Here is a 15,026-nt window from a genome sequence, read left to right as displayed (position 1 = left end):
ATATCTGGCGGCCATCAGCAGGGACACCTCCTCCATGCCCTCCTCCATGGTGCTTCAACACACCTGCGACAACGGGTTCTCGCGATATCTGCAGCGTGAGCAGTTGCGTCTCGGTGTGGGTTACGGAGGTACATGGCCGGAAGACTACGCAAATACTTAAAACACATAACGGCATAGGGCAGGCACTTTCGCATAATGAGTCTCAAGCGGGCGTAGCTAGCGTTTGTTGTCGATACCTATGTAGTTGATTATACGAGGCTGACCCAACCCTGGAAGGAAGGGTGCCTGGGTTGCCGTATTTAGCTCTGCTTACTATTACTACTCTGAGAAAGAACTCATGGGTGGCTGGCTGGCTACTACCTGCTAGGGCTCGTTCGTACATGTCTCCAATTGATGACTGCAGCACTACAGCCCTAAGTATTATTTCAGGAGCAACTGCACATGGCTAGCCCACTGAGTCGCATGATATGATGATGGTACTTGGACCATCAGGCACACATCACCCCAGTCCCGCGTCAATGCCGGCGCACGGCACAGCGCAGATGGAGTCGCAGCCGCATGGCTTTGGGGTCGTTGCCATTTCAGGGAACCCCCATGTCATACGCCTAACCTCGATCAGAACAAGCGCGCAGCGGCCCAAGTATTAACATCATACCTACCTATCCGTACTGGTAGTCTGTTTGACTGTGCCGGGTGCCCCAGATCTCTCGGCGCGGGCGCCAGGGCATCGGTTTCCCTGCTCCTACGAGTAGTTCTACAGTTCTAGACTCCAGAGACCGCTTACGGTATGTGACAGTCCATGTCGAGTTTACGTACGAGTGCGAACAAGCAGCCACAAGACAATTGCTATGGTAGCTATTTCCATCTCATGGAAGGCAACGCTGCCACATGGGGTCCTTGGCGAGGCACTAGGATCGCTAGGATCGCAGCTATGCCGCTGATATATAAGAGATGGACGACACTGCCGCAGGTTTCAACTGTTTGAGGATCACTCGTCACCATCCGCCAAAGACTGGCACCTTCCCCATCTGCCTGTGTTCCCTTTCTGTTATTTCCCTTTTCCTTAGACCACTCGCCATGATTATATCCCGAATATTCGGGGCAGCCACCTGGCTCCTGGCCACCCATACCCTCGTCTCAAACGCCGCAGAATGGCCTCCATGCCAGGATGTATCACAATACCAGCGCGGCGACTGCTGCATGGTGGGAGAGGGCTATGAGGATCTGCCGTGTCCCCTGCCTGCAGCAAAGCAATGGCCCGCACAACTCAAAAGACAAGCACCACCACCACCAAAGACTTGTGCCTCGGATTTTGAGTGTTCATCCCCGGACTGTGCAGGAGGGCTCCGTTACAGTGTTTGTGAGAACGGCACCTGTGTATGCAGAGTACCGACTCAGGGCGGTGACCCCGACCCTCCCGCGGCTTGCGCCGCAGCGGCAGACTGCTCACTCCCCGACTGTACGGGAGACGGCAAGGTCGTTGCCTGCGAAGATGGGGCATGCCTGTGCAAAACAACTGAGCAAGTCGACGAACATCCTACAACTTGCACTGCTCCCGAGCAGTGTTCGCTGCCTGACTGCACAGGAGAGGGCAAGACCGTTGCTTGCGAGAACGCGGCATGTGTATGCAAGACAGTTGAGCAAGGCAACGATACTCCCGCAGCTTGCACCGCTGCTGAGGAGTGCTCGCTGCCTGACTGCACAGGAGAGGGCAAGGCCGTTGTTTGTGAGAACGGTGGATGCGTGTGTAAGACTGACCCGGGCAACAATACTCCTGCGATTTGCGCCGCAGCTGCAGACTGCTCACTCCCCGGCTGTACTGGAGAGGGCAAGACCGTTGCTTGCGAGAACGCGGCATGTGTGTGCAAGACTGAGCAAGACGATAATACTCCTGCAGCTTGCACTGCCGTTGAGGAGTGCTCACTTCCCGACTGCACGGGAGAGGGCAAGTCTGTTGCTTGTGAGAACGGCACATGTGTGTGCAAGACAGCCGATGAGAACAACGATCCTGACCCCCAGGCGTGTGCTGCGGCGGCAGATTGCACACTCCCCGACTGCACAGGAGAGGGCAAGATTGTGGTCTGCGAGGAGGCTAAATGCATTTGCCAAACGACGGGTGGAGATCAGGGTAGTCCTTCTCCTGAGACACCTCCCACGCCAACATTCGCACCTACGCAGGTCACTCAAGAAGATGGCACCGTGGCAACTGTCGTCATCATCCACGGCGGGCCCATCACCGCTCCCATCACTCTCACTTCGGCACCTGAACCGACGATAGACGTTACCGGAGATGCATTCCATAGTACCGTCTCATCCATCTCCTCCCAAGTAGTCACCGACCTTCTCCCGCTGGCAACGGCGTGGGCTGATGCCCCTGAGCCAGCCAAGGCCACCCCAGCTGTCCAAGCCATCGAGGGTCTCCTCCCCATAATTGGCGAGATTGCAGGAGGACTCCCGGATGGCCAGCGTATCTTCGACTGCCCGGACGTTGCTGCCCCGGCCAAGAGGCAGAACGCCGACGAGCTGGTTGCGCAGCTACAGGAGATCAACTGCGAGCTCTTGGAGATACTCGGTTTCCTCGAGAAGGGCCAGACCTCAACAGATCCAGCCGTTATAGAACCTGCCACGCAAGGAGTCCACGATGGCTCCGACAAGATCGATACCAGCTTGGACCATCTCACCGACCAGATAGGTGGCAGCAATCCTCCAGCATGCGCCGCAGCGGAAGAATGCCAGCTTCCTGACTGCACAGGAGACAGCAAGACTGTTTCTTGTGAGGATGGCAAATGCGTCTGCAATGACCAGGACGAGAATACCCCTCCAGCATGCGCCGCTGTGGAAGAATGCCAGCTTCCTGACTGCACAGGAGACAGCAAGACTGTTTCTTGTGAGGAGGGCAAATGCGTCTGCAATGACCAGGTCGAAAATCCCCCTGCAGAGACCTGCTCGGAAGATGCTGAATGCACATCCGTGCCAGACTGCGAGGGAGACGGCAAACTGAAGGTCTGCCAGGAGGGAAAATGCGTCTGCAATGACCAGGGCGAGAATCCCCCTGCAGAGACCTGCTCGGCAGATGCCGAATGCACATCCGTGCCAGACTGCGAGGGTGATGGTAAGCTGAAGGTCTGCCAGGAGGGCGCATGCACCTGCAAAACAGAAGAACAGGCTACCGTGACCACCACCTTCACATCCCTCCCCCCTGGAGCATCGATCGAGACCATCACTGATCAGATCACCGAGAACACTGTTACTACGACAACCTCTTCTGGCAGCGATGAGCCTACAGTAGTGCCTATAATCGTCCCCATCGGCAAGCCGCCAGTTATCTGCTGGGGCTGTGTTCCCCTCCCCGCGAATGTTCAGATCAAGGTGCCAGAGTTCTGTGTTAACATCCTTGGCTTCAAAATTGGCAACTGCCCAAGTGACAACAACGATGACAACGATGACAACAGCGATGACCCGAACGACGACCCGAACGACGATCCGGAAGATGACCCAGAAGATGACCCGGAAGATGACCCAGAAGAGGAGGACAAGACGACCACCACCTGCACCACTACTGTCACGGCAACCTACGCCAGCGTTTTCTGCACAGTGACAGGTGAGCCCGGGGCCGGTGATGGAGCCGGTGATGGAGCCGGTGCTCGCAAGCACAAGCGGGAAGAAGGCTGCTCTACACTGGCATACAGCACGACAACCGCCTGCGAGGAGGTCCAGGGATCGACAACAACGACGACTACCATCGAAGAGCCAACCGAGCTCTGTGTCCCAGAAACCTGTGGCCAAGGCTCATGCTCGCTCGAGAAAAGGGCCCGCGGGTTAGAGAAGCGTGCTCCGCCGGGCCCTAAGAGTGACCCCAAGGTCGGCTCCTGGTTTGGCCCAGATAATTATAACAACCAGTGGGAGTTTATGAGAGGAGGTAAGTGCTACCTGAACATGCATCATGAGATAGATATCATACTGCCTCCTGTTTCATCGTCTATCCGTTCATTATGCGAGAGATGGTGCGCTATTTGGTTCCTGCTCGCTTATATGTACCCTCTACCACTTCCGTTATCTAGTACTACTCTACCCAGCAAGAACATCGGACTAACTTTGCAACAGAGGTTTACAAAGCCTATCAGGACCCAACCACCAGTGTCAACCTCGCTATGGGCACGGGAATAATGCTCACTACCGGTCAATGGATGGCATTCGGCAATGAGATCAAGACTGTGGCCGTCGCAGGACTCTGGGGCTGTACATCAGTCATAGCTGTTTCAAAAAGGGGCGTGTGGATGTCCCATTTTTGGGAAAACAAGCCTGCCAACATTCTTCAAAATCTCGGAGAGTTCACAAACGGGGACCCTGCATTCCTGGAGCGTGGCCTTGGTACATTCCGTGGCCAAGCGGGCGAGCACGGCAACATGTTCGACGACGATGCCGAACCACAGATTTTCATCGTGACGCGTGGTGAGCGATCATGGGATATGGCACTGTTCGGTACTGTTGGAGATAACCTTCTCGTCTCCTCGATCAGGGCGGAGCTGGATGCGTTCTGGCGACGGGGTCCAACCCGGGGGCCGCAGTCCGAGATCAACTATGTGCCGATCCTCCGCCAGACGCTCCCAGACGATGACCCGGAGCACCCCGGAGAGTTGATCCCTCAAACCAATCCCGGACATCCTGGAGATCCGGACTTCTTCTCCTTTCGCGGCAAAGCCATGGTTCAGTATCAGCCGGCACTTGTTGGCTGTGGGCCGGGGAATAAGATTGGAAGAAAGGCCGGCTACCGCGTCTGGGTCGAGGCGAAAGTGCCGGCAAACGGTGAGAAGTCCTGGGAGCCTCTCAGTGACGACCAGAAGCAGCCCACCACGAACCAGAAGCGCCAAGACAGCTGCTCGATCGATGAGGATCCCAACGAAGATCCCAACGAGGATCCCAACGAAGATCCCAACGAGGATCCCAACGAAGATCCCAACGAGGACCCCAACGAGGACCCCAACGAGGACCCCAATGAAGATCCCAACGAGGACCCCAATGAAGATCCCAACGAGGACCCCAACGAGGACCCTGACGGTAACTCGGGCATCCCTCCACCAAAGACATGTTCCAGCGATGCGGAGTGTTCAAGCCCTGACTGTGCGGGCGGCGGCAGGAGTGGTGTCTGTGAGGAGGGTGTATGCGCATGCAAAACTGCGCCGCTGCCTCCTCCTGCGCCAAAGACCTGTTCCAGCGATGCGGAGTGTTCAAGCCCCGATTGTGCGGGTGGCGGTAGCAGTGGCGTCTGCGACGATGGCGTATGCGTTTGCAAGCACCCTGAGGATCCAAGCATCTGCTCGACGGCAGACACCTGCGGCTATCTCACCTGCGACGCGGGACAGGAGAAGGCGTGCACGGATGGGAGGTGCAAGTGCGAGGAGAAGAAGTGCTCAAACGCAGACGATTGCGATTTTCTCTCCTGTGACGAGGGCAAGGAGAAGGCTTGCTCGGACAGCAAGTGCACTTGCAAGGACAAGCCGCCTCCTTTCGCGTCTGGAACTTGCAATACTCACATCCGCGAGTACGCCAGCAGTGACAGCTTTGCCGCAGTCATACAGGTCTTTGATGGCGACGGGAAGGAAATCGGCAGATATGAAGAGCAGGAGGGCCATAAGGTAAGTGCAGACCTCGTTAGCAGGACTCGTCCGATCTGAGAGGCTGACAAGGACCTTGATGATAGTGGGGAGACACCATCACTGTGGACACGGGCAAACTCCCATATGAGATGAAGTATGAGTTCCTCGACGAATGGCTCGGGAGGAACGACAAGCGCGACCGTCCACCTCCAGGAAGCCTAGGCCCAGACCCTCTCATGTACCAAACATACAGCGTCAGGATCACAGCGGGCGACACCACGTGGAGCACCGAAGACGAGGATGACGCCAGGGAGAAGATCCCGCGATGCGAGGTTGGTCGCTGGGACACCCACGGTACTTGGGACCCCACCGAGATCATCGACGACTTCCTCGATAGTTTCTTTGGTGATGGAGGCGAGCCTCCGGTGAGTGACACTTGACGTTGAACCCCCAATACGAGAGCTGAGTGATGGGCTAATACCTGGCACAGACTAGAGATATGGACTGCCGGTGGGCGTGCTGAAAAAAAAAAAATATTGAAAAAATTGACATGTCAAGGAGTAATATGATATTCTGGCCTGTCACCAGTCACCATAGGCCGGTTGTCAGGAGCTGGGGTGGTGAGGAGAGCGAAGGGTGATGTAAGGCGGTAGGGAACACCTCGATATGGCTCCTATAGACCGAAGGTGAGAGGAATGTTGATTGTAAAGAAGTACATACAGCTAGAGAGAATTCCACTTATTAACACTACAACATGCGACCCCTAAGGTCGCTCCTGCAGTTACCTACTATGTACCTATGCCACTGCTAGAGCGGCAGGTGGTATACTCGGTTGAGGCAAGAACATGTGCGAGGGGTCAAGTGTCATCGCGTCCCGTCCCTATAAAATCGCCCATGGTGCAGGGCGCCGATCAAACCTGGAAATGGACAATGGCTAGTATTAATATCTAGCGTATAAATTATCAATCACTACCACATGACATCGATATACAAGGATCATTGCCGCCTCGCTCAAGTACCGCATCCCTAAGTGCCTCTCCCCCGACGACCCGGAACACCGCCCCCCTGCCATCAACCTTGTCACCGCTATCAATACATCGGCATCAGCTCTTGAGAGCCTCAAGGGCCCCCACTAGAAGCCTCGGAACGGATCATCTCGAAAGTAGTCCTCCTCACCCGCGGTACGATTCCCCATGAAGCGGTCGTCTGAACCCCGGCGGCTCCGTGAGGCGTAGCTGTAGCTGTCGCGTGTCCTGCTGCTATTGCGGCGGCTCTGTCTCCGTCGCAGCTCCTTGCTGCGTCGCCGCACAACCTGCCGGAACTCGTCCTCTTCATCTGGGTACTCGGTGAACTGCGACATTGCCAGGGGGCTGATGAATGCCTCCATCCGCACTGTTCCAATGGCGTCGAAGAAGTTGGCGGGCCGCGACGAAGCCTCCGATGTTCTCTGCGACGCCGTCTGGCTCATCCCCCACCCCGTGTTGCCGGACCCTTGTGACTGGTAGTAGTAGTCAGATGAGCCTGCGGTGCCTACACTTGTGCCGGCAGTGCTGTTGGTCGGGTTGTGGCCGGAGGTGGTGCTCAGGGGGCCGGAAAACCCCCTGAACGACAATGGTGGCGGGACATGGCCCCCCGTGTTACTGCGCTTCCGCCCGTGAACCACTGCCTGGTTCGCTCTGTCGGTAAAGCGCGGGATGAATGGTGGCTCGGCAACATCTCCGGACTCCTCTCTGATATGACTACTCGAGATGGTTCCTATAGAGTAGTCGGGTATGCGGAAGCTAGCGCCATCTCCCATCTGAGACGAAGGTGCACTCGGAATGCTAGGGATGCTCGGGGTTCCGGACTTGATTGTGCCATTCCTGCCCTTGGCTAGGCGAATCGAGTCGCGAATCCCCGATCGCTTCATCTTAGGCTGCGGGGGCGGCTCGTATTCCGGCAGCGGCTGTGGTTTCGGCTGCGACAGCGGGGCATTCATAACCTCCGGCACAGCCTGCGAAGAGTGTGCTAGGAATGACAAAGCAGTGAGCCACACATAGTGCCGCTCCGCCGACGTCGCGGTGAACTTCAACGCCCGCTGCGGCGTCAATATCAAGATGGATCGGTTGAAGATGGGACCTCCAGCACCCTTGGGAGCAGGATTGTCGTCCTTGACGTCGAGAACCGACTGAATAGTGACTAAAAAGCATTTAGCATCATCAACCGACGTGATTCAAAGCAGTGTTAGCTTACGCTTGCGACCCGTCTTGCCCAGGAGAGCGCTGCCCGACGAGGGCTGCTTGCTACTCCAGAGGATCGCCCGTTCATAAGGTGCTAGCCAGACCCATCTCTTATGACGGTCATTGCCATCGTCCTTGCCATTGGTCTCTCCAACACCAAATGACTTTCTACGACGGACATACTTGAACATCCATTCCCCAATCATAGTCTGGGCAATCGCATCGACAACACCGTTCGTCTGGCTACCGCTGGTCGTAGACACGGGGTCAGTATGATTGGTATTGTTGGTGTGGTTCGTGTTTTCGGTGTTTGTAGATGGCTGATATCGGTGCTTCCTGTAGTGGCTGTTGCCACGATTCCGGTGACGAGGCGTGGTGATGTCGTTCCTAGGAAGAGGAGGGAGGCCGGGACTCTCAGGTGCTTCCGTGGATGGCGACAGCGGAGGCGGCGAGCGGCTGCCTTGTCTACGGTAGCGCTGGTGACGCGGCAGAGCTGCGGCTGACCTAACCTTGCGAATGCTGTTCGACCGGTAGACGTTGCTCCTCGCGCTCCTCCGTTGCCAGCCATCGATACGAGTCGGAGACCTCTGTCCTTCACTGGTAGGCGCACTTGCACTAGGCTTCCGCGAACTGGCTCGTGTCGGGATGGGGAATGGTGGTTGCTTCGGTTCTGGGAGGCTCGGGCTCCTAGAGCGGCCGCCATGGCTTGCGATGCCGCTTTGGATCATGGCGGCTTTGCGCATCACACTGGCCCGGTTCCCAGAGCCCAGAACAACAGGGGACCTTTCAAACTCTCTCCCAGAGCTGGCGCCTGTGGGTTTTCCAGGTTGATTCTCCTTGTCGGCAAGACTAAATGAGCTGTAAACTTGCGTTCCGATGGGTTTCATCGTGTTCATCGTATTCCTGAAGCTCTGCCTCTTGGAGGGCTGCTCTGGCGATGTGGTGTTAGTCTCCGTTGGACTCAAGGCCCCTGGGCGGCTGGAGGTCGACTGTGGCCGGGGGGCAGAAAGGGCAGTTCGGAATTCTGTATCGCTGGCATCCTCGTCACCAAATTCTCCCTCATCTGAGCTAGCTGTGTCAAAGCCGGCAAAGAGGCTGCTAAAGCGGTGTGGGCGTTTCATGGGAGCCGCCTTATCGTTCGACAATGGGCCATCATCATTGTTCCCCGGATAGGCGTCATGGAGCTCATCTACATCAGCTCTAGGAGGCGAAGTGGGTGATGAAGGTATTCGCATGGGCTTAGGTGTATCCGCCAGTCTGCGAGGGTTGCGCGGGGGCAAGTTACCAGGCACAGGAGTGAAGCTCTTGTCCAAGCCTTCCCCAGAAGCTGGATTTGGCGACGATGGTCGCGAAGAGATGGCCGAAGGTTGCAAATGAGCTGGTAGGCGAGCCAAACGTTTGTCGACATTAATGCCTTCTGTCTGGATGGAAGCGTCGCTGCTAGTAACCGATGGAGGGCTCAGATTGACCTGGCATCCAAAATGCTTCGTCAGTGGAGGAAGTCGCGGCTCTCTTGGAGTGGTAGGCCGGCTTGTAGGTGGTTGTATACTAATGCTGGGAATAGGCGGCGGCGAGGGGGAAGCTGAGAGGCGACCACGAGTGGAGGGAGATAGAAGCTGTTCGGTCTGTGTCGAAGAAGTGACCATGATCGGTTCCTCTTTTTCTGGAGGGGGGGTCTCAGGGGGGCTCGGTGGCTCCTCCACTGTCTGTGAAGCCGCAGACACCATTTTCCGTGGCAAAACCATGTCCGTCTGAGCCGGGGCACTTATCTGGACCCTCTTACGACTTTGGTTGGCCTCAATCTCCCAGTCTCCGCGTGGCGATTGCATCTCTCCATCGACAATCTTAACTTGGGGAATTGCCAACTCTGGGGTGGCAGGTTTGGTCGGCTCAATCTTCGGCGATGGCGGTGGCGAAAATTGTATGCCAGTGTCGATGTAGGTGATCTTGGGTAGTGCGGGCTCGTCCTCGCCTTCAAGCGCTTCCAGAACCGCCTCGTTCATGAAGAGTTTACCTCGGGTCACGCTCCCTGGTCGTTTGGTACTCTCCAAGCTCTGGTTCCTGCGATGGAACCTGGTCACTGCGCTGTCCCGGCTGAAGTTTCTCGTGTGTGTATGACTGGTGTGGTGGGAATAAATGCTTTCCCCTCCATCCATGTCGGTCTCGTCGTCATCGTCAAAGTCGAGTTCGTCGGCGAGGGTATTGCCGCCAGGCTTTCCAGGACCTCCCCCCGGATAGTTCAGAGAGAAACGAATGCTGTTGGTCATGCTCATCGAGCGTACGCTGCCGCCATCGTTCTCCCTCCCGCTTTCCTCAACATCACTATCATGGCCGTGGGGCCCGCCATGATGGACGCCATTCGCCTGGGCCGCTTGAAAAGCAGCGACCTCGTCGAGCACAACTTTGAGTCGACTCTCAGCAACATGGACCTTACGCTCAAATTTGCGTCTCTCTTCGTCCCACGTGTCCTTATCTCGAGCCCAAAGGTCGTGGACACGTTCTGAGTCTTCTTCCTGGCTGCGTATCTTCTTCTGGGCTGCATCCAAGCGTTTCTTCACATCTGCTGATGTGTCAACAGCTTCATCCCTCTCGCGAGCGAGCTCTCCCAACGCCGACGATGTTCCTCCCTCGAGAAGGGCCAACTGGCGTTTGATAGAGCGGTTTTCCTTGGCAGTTGCGGACAGCTTGCTCTGAAAATCCTCCTGCTCCTCCCTTGACGAATCGAGCGTCTGTTCGAGAATCTCAATCTGCTTGGATTTCTCTTCCTGGTCTCTCCTCAATGCAAGAATCTCTGAAACCAGATTCGCATGCAATGTTGGAGTGAACCTTCGAGGGTCGAGGATACTGATGGTTTCGTCGACAGCGATGTCCTTTGAGGATCGCTTCGGATTTTTCTCTCTAAAGGGTGGAGGTGAGGGCCCCGTGGGTGGTGGAGTGATAGAGCGACGAGACCTCTTGGAAGGCCCCGACGGAGTTCGGTACGGCGTACCCCGCGGCGGTGGCAAAGGTGTAGCCGCCGGGCCGCTCAAATACTCATCGTCTGTGTCCCAGTCCGGCATGGTGACGGCGTTCCCGAGTTTCTCAGGTCTCGGGGTCCCCGCGGCTCCTTAATCGAGATCGGCGGTGCGCATGGGCTTCGAGTAGTTGACCCTTCAGAGGCGCACAAAAGCAGTCCCCGTCACATAAACAGAGCCAATGCTTCGATATCTAACAAAGGACGTCCTGATGCTATCTTCATCAATTATAGAGTCTAGTCGCTAAGCCGTCAGCAATGGCCAAAAGAAGTATCAAATTATATGCATGTTTCAGCCATGGGGCCAAGTCGCACGGCTCGCATCACGGAATTGGGAGGATTGAACTCACCTTCCGACTCAGACCTCTTCCGAGGCGCTCTGGAATTTATACTCGTAGAAATGAAATGGGGCGGTTGCCGAGCGTAAAGGGGCGCAAGACAGGCAGTGTACGAATCCAGCGCGACGTAGCCGAAGCTATGCTGTCATTGCTTCGCGAACGGGCGCATGCGAAAGGAAGGTTGTGTTATTGCTCTGGAACAAAACGAAGTTGAGGCCGGGCGCATACGCAGGTCCAATGCCTGGTAATATTCGTATGGGAAAATGAAATGCGATCTGGCCTGGGTGTGTCCGTAGATAGACGGGGATCAGAAGAAATGGCAACTACAGGAGACCAAGTCAGCCAGAGTCAATGCGCACGGCGCGCGAGGCCACGGGAGAATAGCCGCCGAGCCGCGAACGGGAGACAAGAGCCCCCATCATTGACTTACATGCGCAGTACAGCGAGACGCGACAAACGAGAGAGGAAGCGCCGAAGGTGGGTATCAATGGAGCTCTAGACAGACATGGCTGCTTGAGGCAGCCAGGAACAGGCGCGAAACAAGAACAAACAAATGATATGACGAGAAGAAGGAACCACGACAAGATCTCCCGTCAAGAGGCTTGACAAGGAGAGATGTGAAGTGGAGAGAAGATTTGGGAGGAGATGACGAGCACGCGCGAGATGATCTCCTGGCTCCTGGCTCCGGGCTCCGGGCCTTGTGGACTGCGCGGGCTGTTGTTGGCTGCTGGCCCGCTTGGTGACAAAGGGATCAACCGTTCTGCCACCAGGCAAGTGGAGAGCACGGGGGCCGACCCCTGGTTGTGCTCGGCAAGACTAATAGTACGTACCACACAACCCATACTCTGTATGGCCCATGGGCCATCACCCATCGTCTGCTGGTCGGGAGTGGTGGTGGTGGAGGTCCCACCCACGTCCTCGTGAAGGCTTGTCAGGGCGCGAATAAGCCTCAGTTGTGCATGGTTGCTCCAGGCTGCATGTAGCCCTGGTCCATCCCCTGGAGGCTGGCGCAGATGTGGCGACACGGGTTCCGTGGGGAGACTCGACCTGTCGACTCGTTGAGTCGGCCTCGGAAGACTCCAAGCCTCCTGGGCCAGTGGAGTGCGGGAGCGGCCTTGCTGACCAGGGAAAAAAAAGAAAGCATTCTGCAAGGTTCACACGGGGACCCGTCAGAGATTGTCTCACCGGCGGGGGCACCGATGGGGTGGAACCAGTGAATGAGAGGGTCCGAGGGCTTCGATTCGATGCTTTGATGGAGGTCCGTCGATAAGGTAAAGGTTCTTCGGTACTTTGATGCTTTGATACGTCGGCAGAGGCAGCTGCAGATGGTGGGCGTCTGGTCTCTGGGTGCTTGCACAGCTGCACTTTCCATAACGCAGGGCCACTCTTCGTAACAGGAAACAACCCAGAGGACCCCCTAAACTCCCCGTGGTTGGCGCCTAGACTCAGGGGAAAGAGCAACCAACGGCCGTGGCGAGTGGTCCCCTACGCCACCGTCGAATGGGAAGCTGCGCCCATCTCCGACCCCAGCGCCTTGTAATTTCCTCCCAACTTCCATCACCTTATCCTTATCACCTCGTCACCGTGTCACCTTGTCACGTCGCCGTTCTGTCGAATTACGCTCTATCATCCCCATTGTCAGTGCAACGGTTTTCGGCCCTAAAAATTGTACTCGTACGAATCCCGATTCTCCTGGGGCCTTCAGTTCTTATCCAGAGACTACTTGATGGCCGACAGTTGTAGTGCAAGACCCAACAACCCAAGCGAGTACATATTAGTACCTGTATCCGTACCAACTCGCCCCAACATCGAAATGATCAGGGTCTTATATTCCGGACTCGGCGGTGCTCCGTGCTTCACATATGCACCCCAGATCCATGACAGTCACAATACCAACTTCCTGGACACGCCTCCAACTCTCGCCTCTGGTCGGGTTACTCGGGTCTCGTCCGACGGGGGGCTTTCCGATTGACAAGAGGACGCAGCGTTTTGCGTTGGAAACGTTGTTGGTCTTCAACCGCCAACTTATCACAGAGCCCCCTTCATCAGGCCTTGCCCAGACGCGGATTTTTCCGCTGCGGGCCTCCTCTCCTCAATCCACAGATACATGATAATTTATATTAAATGCTTAAATGATTGGGTATGTCAAAACTAATATAGCACCACCACTCACACTCAAAGAGGTCGATCGAGAGTGGCAAGATGGCACTAATATGTCATCATCAGCATCAGCTCACTTGCTCCAGTACCAGGGTTTCTAATTCTCTTCAATCTGCCTCCATTGTTACCCCTGCCCCCATGTGGGCTCACGTGGATCGCCAGATCGCCATGTTCGAAATCGTCTTCTCACTTCGAATAGCGCTAATATTCCCCATCACTGACTCGCTGTGCAGATGTCAGTCCCAACTGTTGGTCCCCGCCGGGGTTAAACCGAGAGCAGAGGCTTCTCGGCTCAACACCAAGGCCTCGAGCCGATGAATGCCATCAACAGGGAGACAAAAAGGAAGATGGCCAACAGAAACCCTGCCGGCAATCTCACCCAAGCAACCGGCGTCAAAAGTGGGTTGTATCCCGGATTTTCGCTCCAAGGATTCTCAAACCCACTGGCCACCGCCACCAGTTCATCATCACCGACGGCACCGCATTGCAGGGGCATACTGAATTTATCTCACATGATAAGGCCCAGCAGCCAGGCTCGGGCTCAGTTTCCATGCAGGTCGAAAATCACATTCCAGATGGGCGTGAGTACGTACGGATTGAGCATCCCAGCTCGCCAACCAACATGTGCTATACCAACATATAACAAGAAGCATGTTTCAAAACAACGGCATCATCACGCGTGTCACCGCGTGGTCCCAGGTCCACTAACCCAGGCCTCCAAGGCTTCAGGGTTCTCAGCGCCACTGGCCCATCACACAGACCAGCTCGACTAGCGCAGCCACTCTTAGGTGGGGGGGTTGGAGATTGCTCGTCACAACCCCAGCGAACCCAACCAAAGGCCCAGAGCATGTCAGATGCTCGGGGCCATGATGGGAATTTGCTGACGGGCATCAGTGTCGAATTGGGTTCTCACGCCGCGATGTATTGTTAGCCCATAATAGTATGTACCCGTTACATGGACTATTATGTACGATACAGGACCAACTCGTGAGAGATGCCGACGACGGGATGGAGATATCATATCGAAGGCCAAGCTGGCAGTACGAGTATATTGCAATGTGTCCCTGGCTACTCATCTTTATTACTTCGACGATACATCTCCGCGGGCAGTCAGACAGTTCTAAGATTCCAAAAGCTCAGAAGATGGCATGAAAGTCTTCTGAGACAGGAGAAGGTAGAAGTTATCACTTTGCCCCGCGATTCGTAACGGCGCCATATTCCCCACGCCATATTTCAAGGCTAACGAACTTCAAAAAGCAAAGCCTGCCGCGAGAGGGCAGGAGAGGTCCCTGGGGGTCAGCCTCGTCCGTTATCAAAAGCAATATGTTGTTGGTCCTCACCGCGGCCTAGGATATATATGACTTCAATGCACGGATCCATTTACTAGTCTATGGATATTTGTCACAATGTGGTGCTGTCCAAATGCAGTCTGCACTTCCCTGACCTTCGCTCCACCAACATATTCAAGTGCGACTGACATGTCACAACAGGTATATCGGGAGCCTTGAAACTGCCAAACTCGGTATGCGGAGAGCTCCACACGCCGGCTCCGGACAAGCAAACCCTACAAATAAGCTATGTGTTTCGAGATGTAAGCCACTTGACATCTGATTTCCTTCCTTTTACTTGCACATACTCGTACGACTCCTATGTCGTAATAGTGGTATGTACTAGTATCACATCGCGATTCTATGAATCC

The 15,026-nt window shown here is 55.6% G+C and overlaps 2 protein-coding genes across 2 annotated transcripts; one reads left to right on the top strand and one right to left on the bottom strand.

Annotated features, from left to right (window-relative positions):
• Positions 1 to 1,151: 1,151 nt before the first annotated feature.
• Positions 1,152 to 6,120, top strand: ACO1O0_002051 (uncharacterized protein; the record flags this gene model as incomplete). The annotated part of the gene is made up of 5 exons (XM_083191528.1): positions 1,152 to 1,203; positions 1,586 to 3,919; positions 4,105 to 5,636; positions 5,702 to 6,022; positions 6,088 to 6,120. 5 exons carry the CDS (start codon positions 1,152 to 1,154, stop codon positions 6,118 to 6,120), a joined length of 4,272 nt encoding a protein of 1,423 aa, XP_083052742.1.
• A 609-nt stretch (positions 6,121 to 6,729) lies between these two features.
• On the bottom strand, positions 6,730 to 10,875 carry ACO1O0_002050 (uncharacterized protein; the record flags this gene model as incomplete). Its single annotated transcript, XM_083191527.1, has 2 exons — positions 6,730 to 7,775; positions 7,830 to 10,875. The coding sequence occupies 2 exons, from the start codon at positions 10,873 to 10,875 to the stop codon at positions 6,730 to 6,732; spliced, it is 4,092 nt and encodes a 1,363-aa protein (XP_083052741.1).
• Positions 10,876 to 15,026: the final 4,151 nt, after the last annotated feature.

The sequence above is a fragment of the Amphichorda felina genome (assembly GCF_050947745.1).
Source record: "Amphichorda felina strain 45539 chromosome Unknown scaffold_2, whole genome shotgun sequence".
In the NCBI taxonomy this organism is placed as follows: Eukaryota; Fungi; Ascomycota; class Sordariomycetes; order Hypocreales; family Bionectriaceae; genus Amphichorda; species Amphichorda felina.
The sequence above is the reverse complement of the archived record's forward strand: the minus strand, read 5'-3'. Positions and strand labels throughout refer to the sequence as shown.